Consider the following 21930-nt stretch of genomic DNA (forward strand, 5'->3'; position numbering starts at 1 on the left):
TATTTTATTTTATAAATTAAAAATAGTTTTTACTTTATTTGCAAATCTATTATCTTTGATAAACAACAAGATATAGACAGAGACTACATAGACTTCAGGTACCAAAGTTGGAAAAATAATTTGAATTAGCCATTTAAACAATGAAATGCTTCCCATGAAAACTGTTGCAGTCTCCTAAATGTCTTATTAATTTACTCCTTAGTTAAAATTTAAAGGTGCTATTGTGGGAAGACACACTTTGAAAACGTCTGTAGTTCATGTCCTCTATAATTATGTTCATTTCTGGAAATGCTTGTGATAGAATTTTTTTTTCAAATAATATAAGCTTTATTATTTTTTTTTCAAGTGAATGTTTAATGTCAGATAATAATTGTCTTCTTTGAAAATTTGGCCCTGTTTTAAATAAATGATTCAAAGAGATGAAAACCCAAATGCTTACTTGATAACAAGTATATAATAATGATAAAAAATTAAGGCATTATAAACTTCTCTGTGATCAATAATAGATAATATATATATTAAACTATTAATAGTTACTAAACATTTAAGGAAAAATTGTAGAAAAATAAAATTTAAAATTATATTTATTACTTTGTGACTATCAAAGAATTGACATAAATAATTTTGTCTTGTTGAAAATGGAATTATTTATATTCAAAAAGAAAAATAAGAAAGCTCGAGAGTATATTTTACTTCCTACATAAGCTGTAATGGATGAATGCAAAATTTATTTTAAAATTATGAAGTAAACATTTTTTTCTTTATGAGTAATTTTCTTATTTTTGTTTCAATAATTGTATTCCTGACAATTTAAAAGTATTTTTTTTAGTTAAAAAAGAAAAAATATATATATATATATATTTAATTAGGGTTTATTTGTCTCCCCAGACACACTCATGTCTTAATCCCCTTTTGGTTCACCCTCATAACCACTCTACAAGAACAATGAGAATAATATGAATGCCCACTAAGGCAATGTACCAAGTATAAAAAGCTACATACATCTTTTTTTTTTTTTTAACTAAATAAATTTGGCATGTAACATTGTTTAATGTTAAGGTATACAGCATGTTCAGAGAAGGCAATGGCACCCCACTCCAGTACTCTTGCCTGGAAAATCCCAAGGGCAGAGGAGCCTGGTAGGCTGCAGTCCATGCGGTAGCTAAGAGTTGGACACGACTGAGCGACTTCACTTTCACTTTTCACTTTCATGCATTGGAGAAGGCAATGGAAACCCACTCCAGTGTTCTTGCCTGGAGAATCCCAGGGACGGGGGAGCCTGGTGGGCTGCCGTCTATGGGGTCGCACAGAGTCGGACACGACTGAAGTGACATAGCAGCATACAGCATGTTATTATGATACATTTATATATACTGTAATATAATTGCTGGTGATGTAGATTTATATACATCTTAATTCCTTGATAAATCTCAGATGTTCAGTAATAGCCTGATTTCCCCAGGACATGGAAAATTTTGAAGTATGAAGCATATAAAATAACATCTGTCTAGCCAAAATGAGGAAAAAGAAAAAAAGTAATAGCTTATAATTCTCCTTAGTTTCCAAAATAAATACATTAGCCACACAAAATATTGAGGGAAAAGTAGTAAACAGAATTATTTAAGTCTGCAAACATTTATTTCATGTTGACATGATAAAACTTGATATGTCAGAATAATTTCATCTAACAAAATTTTTCTGTTCATATTTTCTATTATAAGAAAAAATTTTTTATCTCTGAAATGTATCAAATAGTTATACTGAAAATATTATAGATTATTTATTGTTCTTAAAAACTAATATATCTGTTTTGAAAATATGTTTTAATCCTAAAAATATAACACTGTAATTATAACAGATTATGCTGTTGTATGGCAGAAACCTGGTGGTCTTCTTCCCTGGTGGCTTCGTGGCTCAGATGGTAAAGTGTCTGTCTACAATACAGGAGACCCAGGTTCGTTCCCTGGGTGGGAAGATCTCCTGGAGAAGGAAATGGCAACCCACTCCAGTATTCTTGCCCGGAAAATCCCATGGATGGAGGAGCCTGGTAGGTTACAGTCCATGGGGTCCCAAAGAGTCAAACATGACTGAGCTTTCACTTTTCATGGCAGAAACCAACATAAAATTGTAAACACTATAAGGCAACTTTCCTCCAATTAGCTAACTAAATAAACAAATTAAAATAAACAATAAATCATTATTATATGACTAAATACTTTGAAATCAACTGTCTAATGCTTTCCAAACAGGTAACCCAATTTGAGGATTTCCTACTTATATTTCCTATGTTTGGTTTCATATTTGCAAATCTAACAAAATGTGAAAATCATATATTAAAAGTAGAACACTTTAAAATATTTGATACCAACAAGCTCCAAGTTTGCTTTTGATAAATGCTGTAATTGCTCAATTATGTCACTTACTGTTTCAAATAAAACTCAAATATGGGGGTAGAACCTTTATCTGATATAGTAAGTGATTGTTTTATAAATAGTTTTAAACTCATTTCATCAGATCATTTGGAATTGAATAAAAATAAATAATGCTAAAATACATATATTTGCTAAAAAAGAATAACATGTATTTATAAGAATTAATCTTATTTATTATGAATAAGGCATTTTAGAAATCAGATGTGTCATAAATGACTTTCAAAATTTATAATATGTATCTATAAACTACTATTGATTAGTATTGAAAAATGCATAGCTCTCTTAAATGTTTTATTGTATGTTCATTTATATTCATATAACAATGTATATTCTAGTTTGATGATTCTTAATCTGAGGGTTATGGATGAACTTCAGATGATCTATAAATCCCTGAATATTAAGCAAAACTGTGTATTGGGGCACACATAAATATATGTAATTCAGCTCATTTCATGAGATTTTCTAAAAAAAAAATTAATTAGTTAATTCATTTACAAAGTTCTTGACTTAAAGGATTTGTATAAATTAACTCAAACTAAAATATCTTTTTCCCATAAATGAAAAATTGCTATTAAAATTTTTCCCTTACAAAAATAATTATGTTTTAATGTAGATATGTTCAACCAAAAATTCCTACAAGAAATCATCAATTTAATGATTTTTACTCATTTTTTTAATCTCACATACTAGAATTAGAAAACTAGAATGTTATCAACATGCTAGATCAAAGAGTTTTTGTTTTTTACATTTTGAAACAATCTGAGCTCCAAAGTTTACCACATTAACCTAAAATTCAATATGCATTTAAATATAAGAAAATATTGAATAATAACCATGCATGTTATATAAATATTAATGCAGTTAATTTGCTAAATACACAAACGTTTTTATAAAACACACAAACAACATAGACAACCACAAACTTCACTCTTGCACTAGAGAAAGAAACAAAAAAAGGAGTACACTCACAGATAGAAAACTTGTTGCTGTTGTCTTTCCCTGGAAACAATTTAAATCCTCTAGATTTAAAATCTATGGCCTTTTTCACTAGTTAAGAAAACAAACAAAAACATGTATCAGGATACACAATTTCAAAATGAAATTCAAGTTAACAAATTTTGTTAGCATGGTATTATGCAAGTTAAGAAACTGCTTTCTTAAGCCTGATATAGGCTACCCGGAAGAAAATAAAGGAAAAAAATAGCAATTTGATTACTAAGTAGTAAAAATACCAAGCAATATAAAAATTTTAAAGGTTCTATAGGGAGAATCCTGCATACATATATAGGTACTTTTAAACACTAACGAACTTTTGTAGAAGAGGAAAAGAAAAAGAAAAATTAACTATCATAAATCATTTGAATTCATCTAATTTTATGAAAAATTAAACTAGAAAAATAAAAATACTGATATAAAAGTGGGAAGAATTTAATGAACCTGCTTTTTTAAATAAACTAATGTATTTTTAAAGTAATTTAGCTTAATTTAAATATTAGGACACATTTAAGAAAATGACATCATTGAAAAAACTTTAAATGTATTTTGTTATTTCTTCTGATAAGCATTTCCAAATTTCATAAACACTGCTTTTGAACAATGATCAATGTTCAGACTATATTGTATGAAATTTATGAAAGTGAATCGTGGATTTCATCTAAAATATGTTGCTACTATTTTTGATATTATGATATTAAATCAACATCATAAGAGGCTAGCATATTTCACTGTTACTAAAGCAGATATGACTGGATTTGCCTAAAGAAACACATAAACTCAATGAAGTAACTTGGAACATTTTAGAAACATTTTTTCAAGTATTTTAGTATTTTAGATGAAAATATTATCCTTTAAATGTAAATTATTTTGTTAACTACAGCTCCTATAAAAGTGATAAACTAGTTCAGAAGACTACTTTCTACTTTATTTAAGTTTCACACCAAGTGAAAAAAAGTCAAAGAAATTTTAATTAAAACCTCACTAATTAAAAAAACATTATGTAAACTGATCAAATGATACATTTAAATAACAATTATTGTGTTTAAAAACACAGGAACAAGAAGGCAAGGGATATATTTAGCTTCCTCAATTATAATTTGAATTGCTTTACATATCGCTTTTTATGGGGACTACAGATAGAAATGATAGCCTGAAACATTTTGGCAATTAGGTTTTGTTCATTCCATGAATTTGAAAACAGTAAAACTGATTGCTGTTAGAAGGTTTAAAGTGATCATTACACTAATTCCTACTTGCCATTTTACCCAATTAGTTCAAATGCAAAGGGTATTTTATTGATTTTGAAGCATTTTGGAGGTTTTTTTCTTTTTTTTTCCTGGTCACTAACTTTAAAAGTACAAAGGTAGAGACAGAATCCAATGGCTTACTGAAATATATAGTTATGAGCTACTGATACATAATATTAAAAAAAAAAAAAAGATGAAAATGATCCTTGAAGTAGGATTTAAAAGATCTGATTCTTTAGTAGCTATTGATTTTGGACAAGAATCTGCCTTTTTATCTCAGTCTTTTCTCTTAAAATAAATAGTTAGGACTAGATGACTAGATGAGTGTTTTACAATTTTGAGATTCTTTATCAGAGGCCCTTTATTTAGAGTAAAAGAATGGCTCTATCTTTCTCAGGTTATGTTTTTTGTTGTAATCTTCTTACACACCCCAACCCCCTAAGGTAAGCTGAAGTTTAGTCCTACTGTTGTATTTGGCTGGTTGCTTTAAATTTAGTTCTGCTACTTGTAAATTTTCCTGCTATCTGAAAATTATTTTTAACAAAATTTGCATTTTGTATTTTGAGGCATAATTCTAGATTCTCCTGATCTAAACATGAATTATAAGTAGAAATTCTACCTCTACTTTTCTCTACATTATGAAATTAATATTACAGAGGGGTTGCAAAATTTCACAGTATTTTCAGCACATATCTGAAATTCTTAAAGAATAAAGAAAACATGAAAAGATTATAAACTCAAAGAAGAAAGTTGAAAAAGAAAAGTCCAGAGGCTCAAAGAGCTCAGTTACTAGAAATAGTGAATTATGAAAACTACTCTGTGTGAGTGTATGTGCGTGTATATGTGTGTAGAAACAAGGTTTATGTAATGTTCTTACATTTAAACTTGATTATTTGGCTGTCAGGGACAATACCTAGCTAAGAAAATGCCATCTCAAACCAAGAAGTTTTAAATAGCTTCCTGGTTCTGAAGGGACCTGGCCTTATTTTTTAAAAGCATCTATTTATCAATTTTTATTGAAGAAAAGTAAAAAGTAAAAAATAGTTGTAACACAGATGCAGAAGATGAAAAGCCAGGAGAATACCCATTTTAAGAGATAAAAAGGAGTGAATAGAAATATAATATAAAATTTAAATTAACCAAAATTTTTAAATATGTTAAACAGTAAACCCATAATTTAGATAATTTTATAATTTCAACACAAAGAGCATATCACATATCTTTTCTTGAATATTAATAAACTGAAAGGACAAATACTGCAAGTACCAATTGTAAGATATGCTCTAAATCATAAATCAGTGAGATGTTAATTTTCAAATATATGCCATAAAAGATATACTTATTACATTTTACAAGGTATATGTATTAAATATTGCCATGATATCAAGAATAAGTGCTGCTAATCATCACATTTATCTAATAAAATTAACCTAACTTTTTCTACAGATGTATTTCAGCTATAAGCATGTAAAATTTATTTTATCATACATATATTAAAATATGTTGTATATCATTTTTAAAATGATAAAGGCAATGTGGGGCTTGTGTTGATCTCTTCCACTGTACTGTGAGTTTCTCAAAAGACAGCATTATTGTACTTAAGAGGTTTTTGTTGCACAAGTATATGATTGAATGTATATATGCAATATTGTAAATTCTATTTAACTGAAGGCATTTTGTTCAGATAGTTTCCTTCATTAGTCATGAATTAGGAAGAAAAGAAATGAAAGTTCAAGATGAAATATTTTTATGTGAAAAACTTTTTAAATAAAAAAACTATGCATGTTCTGATAAATTTGTAATATATTTCATTAAATGCAAGACATGTAGACATATATGCAGAGATCCATCACCTTCATTTTTTTCTGCTTTTCACTTTTCACATGCTAAAAAATTTTGTTCATTTTCACTTATTACTTTTTTGGTTTGATCATGCCATATTTAACATAATGAAATATTTTTTCATAAAATAAATTTATAAAATTTCATAAATTTATATATTTCATAATTTTCATATTATTTCATAATATTTTATAATATGGAAAATATCTGTCCGAAAGGAATATATTAGGCTCATAATAAAATCCATTTTTTAGTTGTAAGCCCAAGACACTAAAAAAAATTTTGTTCTTATAATCCTCATTTATGCAGTTTTAAATCACTGTAGAGAATTATCATTGCAGTATTTTCCAGATCAATATTGTTCTGTTATTTTCACAATGAATTTTAATTTATAAAATGGATTGTAAAACCTTACCAAAATACTGATGTTGTTTGGTGTTACATAAACCTCATCTAACTTCCATGTTAATCACCTAAAGTCACTTATTTAAAATTATTAAAGTTACAATGTCTTATTAAAAATAATCATATATGTCCACATATGGATAATGTGCTAGATTTTGTTTCAAATATCAACACTTTTATTTGTGTGTGTGACACAGGTGGCATATGAGTTTATTTTTATGTTAGAGAATCTTCATTTGTAAAAACAAAGTACTGGTGCCACTTTTAACCATTAGGAAACTAACCACATTACATAAATGAGTATTATTCAGCCATTAAAAGTATACATTTGAATCAGTTCTAATGAGGTGGATGAAACTAGAGCCTATTATACAGAGTGAAGTAAGCCAGAAAGAAAAACACCAATACAGTATACTAACGCATATATATGGAATTTAGAAAGATGGTAACAATAACCCTGTGTATGAGACAGCAAAAGAGACACTGATGTATACAACAGTCTTATGGACTCTGTGAGAGAGGGAGAGGGTGGGAAGATTTGGGAGAATGGCATTGAAACATGTAAAATATCATGTATGAAACGAGTTGCCAGTCCAGGTTCGATGCACGATACTGGATGCTTGGGGCTGGTGCACTGGGACAACCCAGAGGGATGCAATGGGGAGGGAGGAGGGAGGGAGGTTCGGGATGGGGAACACATGTATACCTGTGGAGGATTCATCTTGATATTTGGCAAAACTAACACAGTTATGTAAAGTTTAAAAATAAAATTTAAAAAAAAAATGCCAAAAAAATAAATAAATAAATAAAATGAAATACTGGAAAAAAATAAATAAATAAATAAAAGGAATTCAACCATCAGTTGGAGGTTTAGAAAAGATGATCTTCAAGTGTTCCTTCTATCATTGAGCTTCTAAAATTTAGTCATAAAACATTTCATGGCTTCAATTTTCTTATTTTAAAATTGATACATTCTTTACTATATAACCTCAAAGTCACACACCAATATTTTTTTTATATTTCACTGCTATGTATATACAGTGAAAACTTGTAATTTTTGAGAACATTTATCTTTGAAAAAGAAGAAACAGGCATGTTTAGTTTTAGTGAGCAGAACATTCTTTCATTGGAAAATACTGTTTTAGATTTGTATGGAATTCCTGTAGAGAAACATTGGCCACTATTTATTAAGTGTTATCTGAACATCTAAAAATCCTTTCATTTTCTACTTAAATTGTATTTAAATACAACAATAAAAGTAAAACAAAAGCAAAATTCTGTTTATCTTAATCTTCCAAATTTGAAGTAGGCATCTTGACTATAATTTATCTTGCAAGTGGCAATAAGTTCATTGTAAATCTGTGATTCAGTGAGAGTATGACAGCCCTTCTGAAAAGGAAAATAATTTTTTTTTGAGAGAGTTTGAATCCTATTGATCGGGGGGTTATTTTTGATTCAACTTCTCAAATAGATGATGACTTTCTCTCTTTTTAAAATTAGATATATAATTCCTACTTTTTATTTTGAAATAAGTATCATTATGCCTTTATCTTTATAGTCAATAAATAAAGTATACTAATAAAATTTTGCCAGTTTTTGTTTTAGTTATCAAAATTAACTAATGTGTGTTCATGTGTGTGTGTGTGTGTGTATGTGTTCCAACTTGAGAATATGCCTCATCTCAACATTGACAATAGATCCATTTACGTGTGCAGTGAAGAAATTCAATCACTTGGTAGGGATTTTATTACAGATCTTTAAAACAAAGCCTGTTATTTGTAGTATTTCTCTCACTGGATCAGAGGTTAGGAAATCCGTGTTCTAGTCCCATAAGACATGGAACAAGTTGTTTAACTTCTCTATATATTCCTAAGAGACTCACTAATTTACCCATAAGTATTTAGGTATAGAATTTAGAGCAAAGGAAGAAGGAAAGACTAATCAGAAATATCAATTCTATCTCAAAGATTAAAATGTGTTTAGAGACTATAGAAGTAGTTTACTATGTTCTGAAAGTAAGTTTCATTGGTTTGAAAGTAAATGGTGGCTCCATGTTACAGGCCTACAAATGTTAGCACTGTTTTTTGTTTGTTTGTTTTTTCCTACATTCTACACTGGTAGAATACTTCTTCATAATATATGTAACATGAAGGCTGATAATTGATCATTCCATCCCATATTATCATTAGAAGAAGAAAGATATGGCAAAACCAATACAATATTGTAAAGTAATTAGCCTCCAATTAAAATAAATAAATTTATATTAAAAAAAAATTCACTGATGCCAGTAAAAATTAGGTACTATTACTCTGATACTCTTTACTATCTTTCATGTAAAATTTACCACTGGATGTAAATTTCTTAGAAAAAGAATATTAGCTTTGTAAATATTTCTGTAGTGTAATTTTAGAAAGTGACTAAAGGTATGTTGCAAGTAAATCATGTTTCTGGCCTTTACAGTAAAAAAGTATAGAAAATTCAGCAGCATATTAATAAGTGGTTCATGAGTGTTTCCAAAAATATTTTATTTTAGAATATGTTAGAAGAAAATAAATAATACTGGCTTCCATTTGATAAGAAAATTAGTGGTACAATGAAATATGTTCAAAAACACTTAAAATTCATATTTAAAGACATATTTTAAGGATATGCAAGATCTAAATATTTTCAATTTAAAATGATAGATCAATTAATTTTATAAGAAATGAATATTAAATTTTATAACTACTTAAATATAATGCATTTTACCTTTTAAAAATCACTAGAGTTAAGGAATATAGTTTAGATACTTAATATTTTTTAAGTCCAAAATATCTATTTATGCTACCCCACTAGCTTGTGACTATTACTTATGATCCCCTCTTTTTAGTTGAAAGAGAATTTACAATCATATATTGTGTTATATACTTAAATTTTACAATAAATACCAAGAATCAGGACATGGAAAAGTTCAGTAAATGTTAGCTATTTAATTATTTATAATTTTAAGATCTGGTCATTTTCAGAAGACATTTCAATTGGGGATATACTATCATAAAATTTTTCAACTATTTTGTGTTATGTCTTTTTCACTGTTTAGGGATGTTATACAAATTCATAAATTTTCCCTGGATTTCCAACTTTAATTTTATTTTTTTATATCAAGTTATAAGCCCCTCCAAATCCTTTGGCCAAACTAGTATATTTGGTATAAATGTATAGAAACATTCTTAAATGTTAATATATAATCATAACAGTTCTTACAAACATATGTGTAGGTATTTAGCATAATTTATGTCATTCTTGTAACAGGCCCATTTTCATTTTTACTAAAGATTCTAAGGCTATAAAGTCTCAAAGTTATAAAAAAATCAGCCTAAACCATAAATCTTTGAAATCTTATTTTTCAACCACTTCAGACTAAGAAATAAGTCTAAAATTTTTACTTAGAAAACGGAACCAAGCATAAGTGTGAAAGAAGACATCGTATAAAATCAATTTGCTAATTTTCATAGGTCTTCCAGATTGAATTAATTTTGTTACTTTTTATTCAATAAATAGTGGATGCTAATTATTGGATAAAGATTCTAAAATTTGTATATAGGCTTTCTTCTCTTCAGAAATGGAACAACTTCAGAAATCCATTGCACTTATGTAGACACCTGCAGATGCACACACAATGCTTGGCGTAACAGGTCTTACAGTTATGGTGTGCAGTAAAATGTCAGGATTATAAGAAAAACGTGGGATTTTTATATACTTTTTAGGGATTCTTATAATTGGCATAATAAAAGTCACCATATGGAAACAGTTACCATTAGTATGGTTCACAAATACTTGTAACACTTTTACAACTGTCTCAGCCTTAATTTAATTAAGTTTTAATCTTCATTTTCTAATGGCTTTAAGTGAACTTTTTGAAATTATCTTTAGTTCTACAGTTAAATATTAAGATCCACTCAATTCAATCATTTTCTTATGTACTTTTTTGTTTTGATATCTTATGATTTTTGAATGGCAATTATTTTATATTTCTTTTATTTTTAATTTTTTCTCTTTTCACTATTTAATTTTACTAAAATATAATTGTACTATAAAGTGTAACATAAAGAATGATAAAATTCAATTTTTCTTTTTTTTTTGGCTGCTTAGAATGCTTTTGGTTTTCACATGAAAGCCTTAGAAAATATGAAGATTAGGCAAAACTTCTCAAATGATCTCTAGAACAAAAATATACCTGCAAGTTTATAATGTTTTTTAAGTTAAAATGAATGAGGTAATTTTATATCACATATTTGTTTTATACATAATGTCAGAGATCATTTATCTATAGTATAATGCCTTCTAATGTGAGACTAATTGAGAAAGAAGCCAACTGTTTGAATAAGAGTGACCATGGGTAATGCATATCATAAGCTTGATGGCAGTGGAATATATTCTTCCCCTACAAATTTCTTAAGTACACTGAGTAAATTTTAAATAAAATATCCAGAAGACGTTATTACTTTAATAAGCAACAATATTTCCTCTTTCTTCTGAGATAAGATTATTATAGTCTATCTAAAGTTCTTAACAGAGGCTTGATATCTCTATCGATTGTTTTAAGCAAGCATAGATGGACTCTGACAGTGTATTTGACACAGGGTTATGTTGCTATAATCATGGCTATTGAAGACAACAAAGCACTCTCATCCTAACTTATCTATGTTCTTCTCACAGCCCATCCATACCTTTCCACATCTATTTTATGCCTTGCCACGTGCTTTTCCAGATCTATTCTCCTCATTCTTTGTACATTGGTTGACCTGAATAGGCTACATCCTGCTACACAAACTGTGGCATTACATTAGCAGCACCAACATCAACTAGGGACGTGTTAGAAAAACAGATTATCAAGCCCTCCCAGACTTAATGAATTAAGATTAGCCTTTAACAAGACCACTATGTAATTCTTATGAACATTTAAATTTGAGATGCTCCAGGCTCTATCAACAGACTCCAGAGAACTCCAGCAGGAAGATGGAGGGAAGAAGGAAAGTAGGATCAGGATTGTTCTGAAAGGCCTCTCTGACTATGCTAACTGGAGATGGGCCCTTAACTGAAAGTTACTAGTCTTTTTTATGCCATGAATATATATATATATATATATATATATATATATATATATATATATATATATCTGTCCAACATCTCTCCCTTCCTTCATCCCAATGGGTAGGGAATAATGACAGCCTACTTGCTTCTATCCTAGGTGCATGATCCCTTGTGGTTCTTTACATATGCTTATTTACAAGTAATCCCTTTGTAAATAAACCTTACTTGAATTAGCCCACGTTCAATAGTTTCCCTACAGACTATAGATATACCACTGGTACAAGGAAATCATTAGAGATCTGATTTTTTTCAGATACTATATTAAACATCATCTCTCAACTTGTTTATAATGACTCTTAAACTTAAATAGATAATATCTCAGTAGAAATAGGAATAGTTATTGCTCATCATTCTACCACTGGTTGCTTACTTATTTCCTTACTTGTTTTGAAATCTAGAATACACATCTTATGCCCTTTCTAGCAATTATTTCCTCAAGAAGCATAGAGCATTCACAAGGATAGAGGATATAAAAAGGAAGTCAAGTGAATTAGCTGGACTGAGTTTGGAGAGTAATTGAAACAAAGGTAAAACTGGCAAGAAAAATAAATGTGGGACTAACAGAAACCTAAGATGGACTGGATACTACACATTATTTTAGTAATAACTTATACATGAGATCCATATGAACAGAGCTAAATACAGCTATATATATCAGCAGTTTCCATAATTCTCTTTCAATATTGCATTAGACTATATGCTCATGCTCACTCTGTTGCTTCAGTCATGTCCAACTCTGCAATCCCAAGGACTATAGCCTTCTAGGCTTCTCTGTCCATGGAATTCTTCAGGCAAGAACACTGGAGTGGGTTGCCATTTCTTTCCAGGGAATCTTCCCCACCCAGAGATAAAACCCGCATCTCCTACACTGCAGGTGGATTCTTTACCGCTGAGCCACTAAGGAAGTCAATTAGACTACATATTTTATTTCTAAGGAAATCAGCTATGTAAGAAATTTAAAACTCTGTGCTACTTTCTTACTTTGTTCACACACCTTTATCCGATAAAACTTTTAATGTAACTAAAGTGCATTCGCTTCTTGTAAAGGCTCCAGAAGTGGGCAGTATCAGTTAATGGTTGTGTGTCTAAAGCATAGGTACTCTGTCCACTGTCGCATTTAAACACAAAATAGCCATTCAAAATGGGATTATTTCCTTCCTTTCTAGATGTAAAAATGGAGAAAGGCTAAGTAGATTGCCCAATACATATACTAGTAAAATACATTCATTCATTTGACTTTAAAACTTCAGTCCTAGCATCAACACCACCACCTGACCATGAATAACAGCATTTCATATATCCAGTCAAAAATAACAACTGAAATATATCCTGGGAAATCACAAATGGACTGGATTAGTTTACTCTATCCACATTATTTTTTTTTTAATGCAAAGCTAATAATAGAACATTTTAAGTAGTCAACAATATCTGATTTTAAGGATGGTTTACTTTAGTATGGAGCAGAGCCAATTTCATTTACTGAATTTAATACTAAATAATATTAACTATTAACTGATAGTGCCAGGCATAACCCCATGGTGTGAAGCCTCTCGATGTCTTATTTTTAAAGTTTAAACAGATGAATAAACAAGGTGTAGGAAAAGCCAACTGCTAGGTGAAACTCAAATTACCAAACAGGTTTTTTTTTTTTTTAGTAAAATCAACTTTGGCTCATTCCTTTCAAATGGAAATGTTCAGGAGAGTTGATGACTGCCACTGTTCACTGCTTTCCACCCTCCTCACTTCCTTAATGTAAGCCAACTAAATGAAAATTTTCTAATTTGTCTGGACAAAATCAATCTAGAAATCTCTCACACTTTAACTGCATTTGGTATTATGAAGAAATGCCATTTGAAGACAATTTAAAAAAAGAAAAATCAAGCATCAACACTAAAAAGCAACAATCTATGATTTAGAATACAAATGATTAGATAGGAGGAAAAAAATACACTATGCAATGCACCCCAAACCTAACACCATGCTGTTCTGCCATATATAAAGGTTCTTCTCTTCCTAAAATTGTGAAGCTTAATTGTGTGATTTCACACTGTGCACAGCAGGGTAGCCATATGCTCTAGAAAACTATATGGAGGGAAGCAGCTTGCTGCAAAAGTGGGTAAAAATGCCCCAAAATAACTCAGAACAAGATAAAAATGTCTAACATAGGACCATACTTTCATACTCCAAAAGGCAGAGTCCACTTTGGCACCAGCTTTGAGCACAAATAGAATGTCTAGCCCCTTCAAAATACTTTAACAAGGAAAAAGATTTAAAAACCACAACCCCACACTCATTGTGACCATCTCATTCACAGGCAAAATAATTAGCTCTGATAACCATTTGGGGAAGCCAGTTACACATAAAATCATTGCCATCTTTGTTCTTTAAAGTTAAGACTCTCTTTCTTTTATGCTATACATATTAGTATTATTTCCCTTGTTTGCTCATTCTATAAAAAATGAGATAATATGTTAATATAAACAATAAGGTATCAAAACCTCTGATAATAATTACTGGTGAGCATAAAAATGGGGCTGAAAATCTAAAAAAAACAATACCAGTTATGAAATAAGATCCTTGTTACAAGATAACAGTTGCAGTTAATGTGAAAAGATGTAGGCTTCCTTAGGCTTAAAGGAAAACACTGGGGTTATAGGAAGTACTTAAAATCTCTGCATAGGAATAACTCAAAAGCATGGCTTGAGGAGTAGCATTGAATAAAACTGTTAAAATGATTATTTGCAGATACATCATATGAGAAAAAAACAAATTTTCATGCTTAATATTGTCATAAAGGTCCTCCGTAATTTTGGAGTATTTCTATCTAGTACCTTTTAAGAATGTAAAATCTATTACCAAGCAATTTCTAACATTTTTTTTTCTCTTCTTTCTTCCTAAATACAACTTATTCAGCAAAATATAAAAGTATATTTACTGTTATGAATGACAGTTTTCATAATTTCACAAATGTGATGAAATATGGAAATGAAATATGAAGATGATATTCAATAAATAATTATGTATTTAAATCATAAATTGGTACATTTTGGGACATGGATTTTAATTGCTACAAGTATCAACATTAACACAATTTTCAACAAAATAATATGATTAGGAAAATAGTCAAGAGAACAATGCAAAAAACAACATAAAAGGATAAGATATTGATAAAGAATGCAACAGTCAACATTTATATATAGTATACCCACCTAAATGTTATCAGTTACCTATGTGTTAAATATATATTTACTCTAACAGTGCCAAAGTTCTTACACAAAAGACTAATAGTTAATTTATTAAATGAAAGTACCTTAAAAATCATACTTAACCAATTTTTAAATGTCATAAATGCTGTATCTTGCTATTATTTATGATAAACATTCATGAACATTAATACATCAAATAAACTCATAAAGAAGGACATGGGAATTTGAGCAGGCAAGTGCAAATTCATCATTTATATAAAATAGAAGATGATGCATATTTATTCAATCATGAAAATTTTTGATTTGGCAATAAATTTCTGTATCCTGATTTTCACTATCTTTTGCTTCCACCTATCATACTTTCAAAGATTTGAAACATGTTAAGTAAAGTAAAACCTTGTTTTTTTTCTGTTATTTGATAATGCATTTAAAAATAATTTTAAGATATGGATTTAGGGTAAAAAAAAGCAATAAATGAGTTAAAATTAGGCTTGTGAATGCTTTCATCAATTATTCATCAATTTTTTTTCCAGTAAAATCATAAGTAAGGTAATCTTCTCAGTCATTCCTAAGGGTTGACAGAATTAATTACTGTCATTAAGGTTCATCTGGAAAATCCATCTGCTATAAAATATCTGTTCCACTAGTTAATGTCCCACCAGTATAGTCATTTTTATAGAAATAACTTTTACCATATTATCTGAGATGGTTTATTAACATTGTAAATATTCTAGTGGAGAACAAGATTTCATGGAGAGTGGCCAGTTATCATGTACTGCTGGGTATGTACTGGTCTCTCTCCATAATTATAATCCTCATGTAAAATTTTGCTAATCAGTATATCAGTAGAATCTGCAATCTTGTTAGAAATGCAGAATCTCTGATCCCATCAAAAGCCCATGAAATCACAATCTGCATTTGAGTAAGAATGCAAGATGATCTGTGTACACACTGAAGTTTAAGAACCATAGTCTAAGACTTAGACTCCAAAATATGTATTAATCATTAATTGCACATCTGTATACTGTACTAGTTTGTCTGCCTGCTCCTGCTTACTTAAAATTTCTTATGTGTGTGCATGCTTAGTCACTCAGTCATGTCCAAACCTTTGTGACCCCATGGACTGTAGCCCACCAGGCTCCTCTGTCCACAGGGACTCTCTAGGTAAGAATACTGGAGTGGATTGCTATGCCCACACCCAGGGATCTTCCTGCTAAAATGATGTCTTATAAAAAGTTATATTAGATAATACAAAGTCCACCAATTTCTTACTCTCTCATTTAGATTAAAATAAATCTCTTTACCTAGGCCTCAAAGCCTATAAAGTCTAATTTCTGCCAGTTTCTCAACTGATCTCCACTTTCCTTTTTTTCCACTGAATTCCAGGCACATCAGGAGAAGGCAATGGCAACCCACTCTAGTACTCTCGCCTGGAAAATCCCGTGGACAGAGGAGCCTGGTAGGCTGCAGTCCATGGGGTCGCGAAGAGTCAGACACAACTGAGCGACTTCACTTTCACTTTTCCTTTCATGCATTGGAGAAGGAAATGGCAACCCACTCCAGTGTTCTTGCTTGGAGAATCCCAGGAATGGGGGATCCTGGTGGGCTGCCGTCTATGGGGTCGCACAGAGTCGGACATGACTGAAGAGACTTAGCAGCAGCAGCTAGGAACATCAGGCTTTCTTTTTTGCAAGCAAACTCAAGCTCTTTCTATCTAGTTGTTTTCTCTGCCATTAGGTAGTTATTTGCTTATTTCCTTGTCTTTTTCTCCTCATTTAAATATAAACTCAACAAACCAGGTTTGTTCAATGTTGTATAAACAAAGGACTAGAATAAAATATGACATGCAAATAGTCAGTGAATTTTTGTTGAAGCAAGAAACAAAGAAAGCAATAAGGAAGAGAAGTAAGGATGAATGTATAGAAGGAAGGAAGAAGGAAGTGAAGAAATAGCACTGAAAGAAAGAAAAGGAAAAGGAAAGAAAAAAAGAAAAATAAGAAAAGAAAGGAAAGGAAGAAAGGAGGCGGAGAGTGAAGGGGAGAGAAATGAAAGGGAGGGGATGGGAGGGGAGAGGGAAAAGGAAGGGAAGGGAAGGAAGGAACAAAGGAACGGACAAATGAAAGAAAGTCTTGATAAATAACCTGTTGGAAATTAATGTTAAAGTTAATGTTGGACATTAACTACCTAAAAGTTAGGTTCTCAAATGAAGAGGTTCTGGAACTTAAGGCATATATTTGGCAGTTGTCCTGGTGAAAAATGTTTATATGGCTGAGTTCCATTAACTGGGATAAGGAGAGTGCCAATCCAACTATCTTGATGGTAGTGTTGGCCACTTCAATGCTTGCTTTAATTTCTCTCTCTCTACAATGAGATAACCATAAAGATAAGTCCAGGCCAGTTCAAACCTCAAGAGAAAATAGAAGATGATGATAAATCTATCAATTAATGTATGAGATCTCTGGATAGACACTTGAATTAGACGGGATAGTGGTGGTCATATCATTTCAATACTTTAATGCTTAAATACTTTCCAAATACCCAATTTGTCCATCAAGCTATGCTTATATATCTTATCAGTGACTTAGGAATTTGCTGCTTTCTGAAGCACACAATCTATATTTGAATAGAACTCAGTGTTAGAATAGTTTTCTCTATATTTTGTATCTTCCTGTGGTTTCATACACTAAGTTCTACAACCTACAGCAGAATAGGTTTGATCTCTCCTACATATAACATATTATAATTTTAAAAGGCACCTATAACTCATCCTAACTTTCTCATTCTGTAGAAATTATTTCTCTTAGAATTGACCAATAATTTTTTACTATTATTTTATCTCTATACTTTTCCTTTGAAAATAGAGACTATATTTTAAATTTTATGAACTTAAGCTTATATGCTTAAGCATTGAGATAATATGTGTAATAAGCCCTGATACTTGATAAACATATATCAGTATCCACGAAAATCTAAGTAACCATCCATAAATGAATTTTCTCATGGTGATGCAGTGTATGAAGATTAATAAAAAAAGAATGTTTTCAATTTATAAATCTATACTCTATAAAGATATTAATATATAGTTTGAAAACAGGTGCTTTCAAACTATTGAAAAGACTTATACTGTATTTTACATGTGGCCAAATAACTTATTAGTGAAAGGCACCTACTAGGCACCCAAGAACTGTTATTTCTACACAATAGAGTTTTTGCCATATTACAGTCCACTGTTTTAAACAAAATGGTTACATATCATAGTATGTGACTTTTGAAATAAACTGGAAATTCAATGTAGATTGTATAACTGATAGTATGTTGTTTTCCTCTTTTTATTGAGCAATGTGAAACTCAGATGATGTTACTTGAAAAAAATATTGCTTATGATATATATTTTTTTGAATTCCTGCTTTTGTTTGGATTAAAATTGCTGACCTAAAGTTAATAATGTATGCTGAATTAACTATTCTTACCTTAAAGTTGAAAACAATTAAAAATTCTACTTACAAGCCGGTAATTAAAATAGATTTTCTTTTATGCTGCCCTTAGGGAGCGGTTATACTTCATATTAAATTTCAGTTAAATATAATTTCATGTTACATTATGTGCTGTGTTTAGTCACTCATTCATGTCGGATTCTTTGCAACCCCATGGATTGTAGCCTGTCAGGCTCTTCTGTCCATGGGGATTCTCCTGGCAAGAACACTGGAGTGGGTTGCCATGCCCTCCTCCAGGGCATCTTCCCAACTCAGGGATCAAACCCTTGTCTCCTGCAGTGCAAGTGGATTCTTTACCATCTGAGCCACCAGGGAAGCCCTCCTTACCTTATAAACTAAGTTAAAACCCTGCTCAATTCTATTAATAAGACCATTAGCTATTAAATATACTGGAAGCATTTGCTACTCTACATCAAAATAAGTACCATCAATGGCAGTAAATGCTAATGACACATATTTGACTACACAAGATGATACAGGCATCTAAATTTCTAAGGAAAACAATGAAAGAGTGTTTATAATTATTATATATGTATATGGTAACTTTTTAGAAGAATATATTGACACTTTTACATGAAAGTACCAACTACCAAGGTTGCTTATTAACAGCAGACAGGAATTGTCTACATACTGGGGAAAAAAAGAAATCTCATTCTACTGTATTATGTAAGAAAAACAATGGTTTAAAAACTTATCTAGAGTAAAATACATTAAATTACTATTTTCAATAATATAAATATTGAACTCTTGAGGAAGAAAACCCAAATATGGTTGTCATCTATATTACTTTAACCTTAATATCACCTAATAAAAGGGTCTTCATGTATTAAGCCTTTATGAACCATGAGTAAATAGAAGGATGAATGAATACTAGTTTATCAGTATGAAGATTGGGTTTTCACATGGCCTTTTTCAGATGACAATTTCCTATAAGAAGTAATGGTGTTGTAGTAAATAATCTAAAAGATTCCATCTATTTTAAAATATAAAATCCTAGAAATTAAGGACCCTTTACATAATGTTTTAATCATACTGCATATTTATTACTAAGTCAACAATGAATTAAAATCTCTTAGAGATATAATAATAAATTATGGTATTTAGAGATTGTTAGAAAACGTATGTTATATAAAAATTAATAAATAATTTCAAAAAATTCTTATACTTAAAGCAACAAACTATTCTGATAGAATATAAAATATCACTAGATTCTATGGTATCTAATTTTAAACATCTGGATAATCTATAAACTAAAAAGATCAATTGTTTTTAGGTTTATTTATATAACTGCAAATAATCCTTTTAAGGAAGCTTGAATATTTCCTTTATTTATTTTGATATACAGTCATCATATTTCTATTCAGCACATTATCCACTTACAGCAATTTTTATATATCTTAGTAATATAAACACAATTTACTAGTTGAAAACTTCTGTTCATCTCTCAAGAATTTGTACAAACACCTTATTTCTGTGCAGCCTTTCTTGACTTTTACATTTAGAGGCAACTGATCCCTCTCCTTTACTTAAGTAACATTAAAAAAAAAAAAAAAAAACGACTGCTCTGGCAATTTTTCTCATAATAAGCTTCCCTTTATAAAATAAGTTATATAGACTATTCCATAGTACAGCCTGAATTGCACATTTTTATACCTCTACTATCCAGAGCAATGTCACATAGATAGCAAGAGTTAAATATATTTGATGAATAATATTAAAAATAAACACAATTACTATCCACTGAACATAAGCCAACAACTGTACTAAATTCTTTCACATAATTATGAAATACCTACAGGTAGCTACTCTCAGCTACCAAGAAATTACAGGTTCTACAGTTGAAGTTATTGTTCAAAATCATACACATAATAAGGGATAGAGTACAGACTCAGCCTAGCTCTCTGACCTCAAAACTAACCAATAATGGTGGGCAATTTGGTTTTGTCTTTACACTGGGAGAAAATACTTGAGGTTTTTTGGCATTTCCACCTAATACTGTGTTTAGTCCTCACTATAACCCTAATATAATACTACAATACCATTTTACTGATAGGGAAATTCAGCCCTAATATTTCATGTGAAAAGACTCTCATCACCCGAAAAGACTCTCACGCACAGTAGGTGAGAAAAGTAGACTAAAATCCAATGAATAAAATCAAATGTTCATTTTGAAAACTATTGGGCACTAATAAACTGTGGTGTTAACATACTATTTAAAGAAGATTTAAACCAACATTCTTCATCAATATTTTTCTCTTTTCCTTCTTTATATTTTATTTCATGTCTAAGACTCTTTTCAAATGGAAAAAATCAGAAGGGGTTTTCTTTCACTGAGAACAAGTAGAAACTGAAAAAAAAAATTTTTTAAGAACATACCTTAAATTGAATTACTGATGCTTAATTATAGTACCATAGGAAAAATTATTTGGGGCAGACCCTACAGAGATTGAAAAACCTTTGATAAATATTCCAAGTTTTTTTTCAAATTATTCATTAATTGTGCAGCTTTTATACTAAATTCATTACAGTAACTTAATTTTTCATAAATTAATATGTAGACTTTTGAGTCTATACACTTAACAAATACCAAGTGCCACATACTAAGTGCAATTTCAGTGTTTATGTTTTCTTTGTTTTCATAGTGATAATACTAAGTACTTTAATTGCCTCAAGTTATTAAGAATAGACAAATTAGGACGTAGCAATGACCAAAAGACATCATAGACACGAAAGTTTAACTGCAGTGTGAATAGAAAAAAAAATGAAAATTGGACACGATCACAGTGCAAGCTTTGTATGCACTTGTAGGCATCAAAAAACCTATGCTATCACAATCTCTATTGTATATATGCTTTAGATGATAATTAATCTCAGCAAAATGATATTCATAATATTACATTAATATTTATTTGTATATAGTTTACTGACTTTATTATTTTGTGTTTATCAATAAATTTTCTTTGATTTTATAAATGTAAAAAGGCCATAAGCAAGGCATTTATATCTAGTTTTACTCTGTGAATTTTAGTAGTAATATAATAAAAAAGCAGTATTTCATTTTAAGTTTGTAAGAATACTTTTGGTTTTCAAAGGGATTAAAAACATTGGTTATTATAACTATAACAAAATAGGTATTTTTAAATTGAACTACATGAACATTTGATTATATTGAAAA

General features: G+C 30.0%; 1 protein-coding gene across 2 annotated transcripts in view; it reads right to left on the reverse strand.

Moving 5' to 3' along the window:
* CSMD3 (CUB and Sushi multiple domains 3) overlaps positions 1-21930 on the reverse strand; it is a 1458322-nt gene that overhangs the window by 868463 nt on the left and 567929 nt on the right. For both annotated transcript variants that reach the window (XM_044928635.1, XM_025265188.2), the window contains one exon: positions 3402-3479. In XM_044928635.1, the coding sequence (XP_044784570.1) occupies positions 3402-3479 (78 nt within the window). The remainder of the gene's footprint in view (positions 1-3401; positions 3480-21930) is intronic.

Source organism: Bubalus bubalis, chromosome 15 (assembly GCF_019923935.1).
Source record: "Bubalus bubalis isolate 160015118507 breed Murrah chromosome 15, NDDB_SH_1, whole genome shotgun sequence".
Lineage (NCBI taxonomy): Eukaryota > Metazoa > Chordata > Mammalia > Artiodactyla > Bovidae > Bubalus > Bubalus bubalis.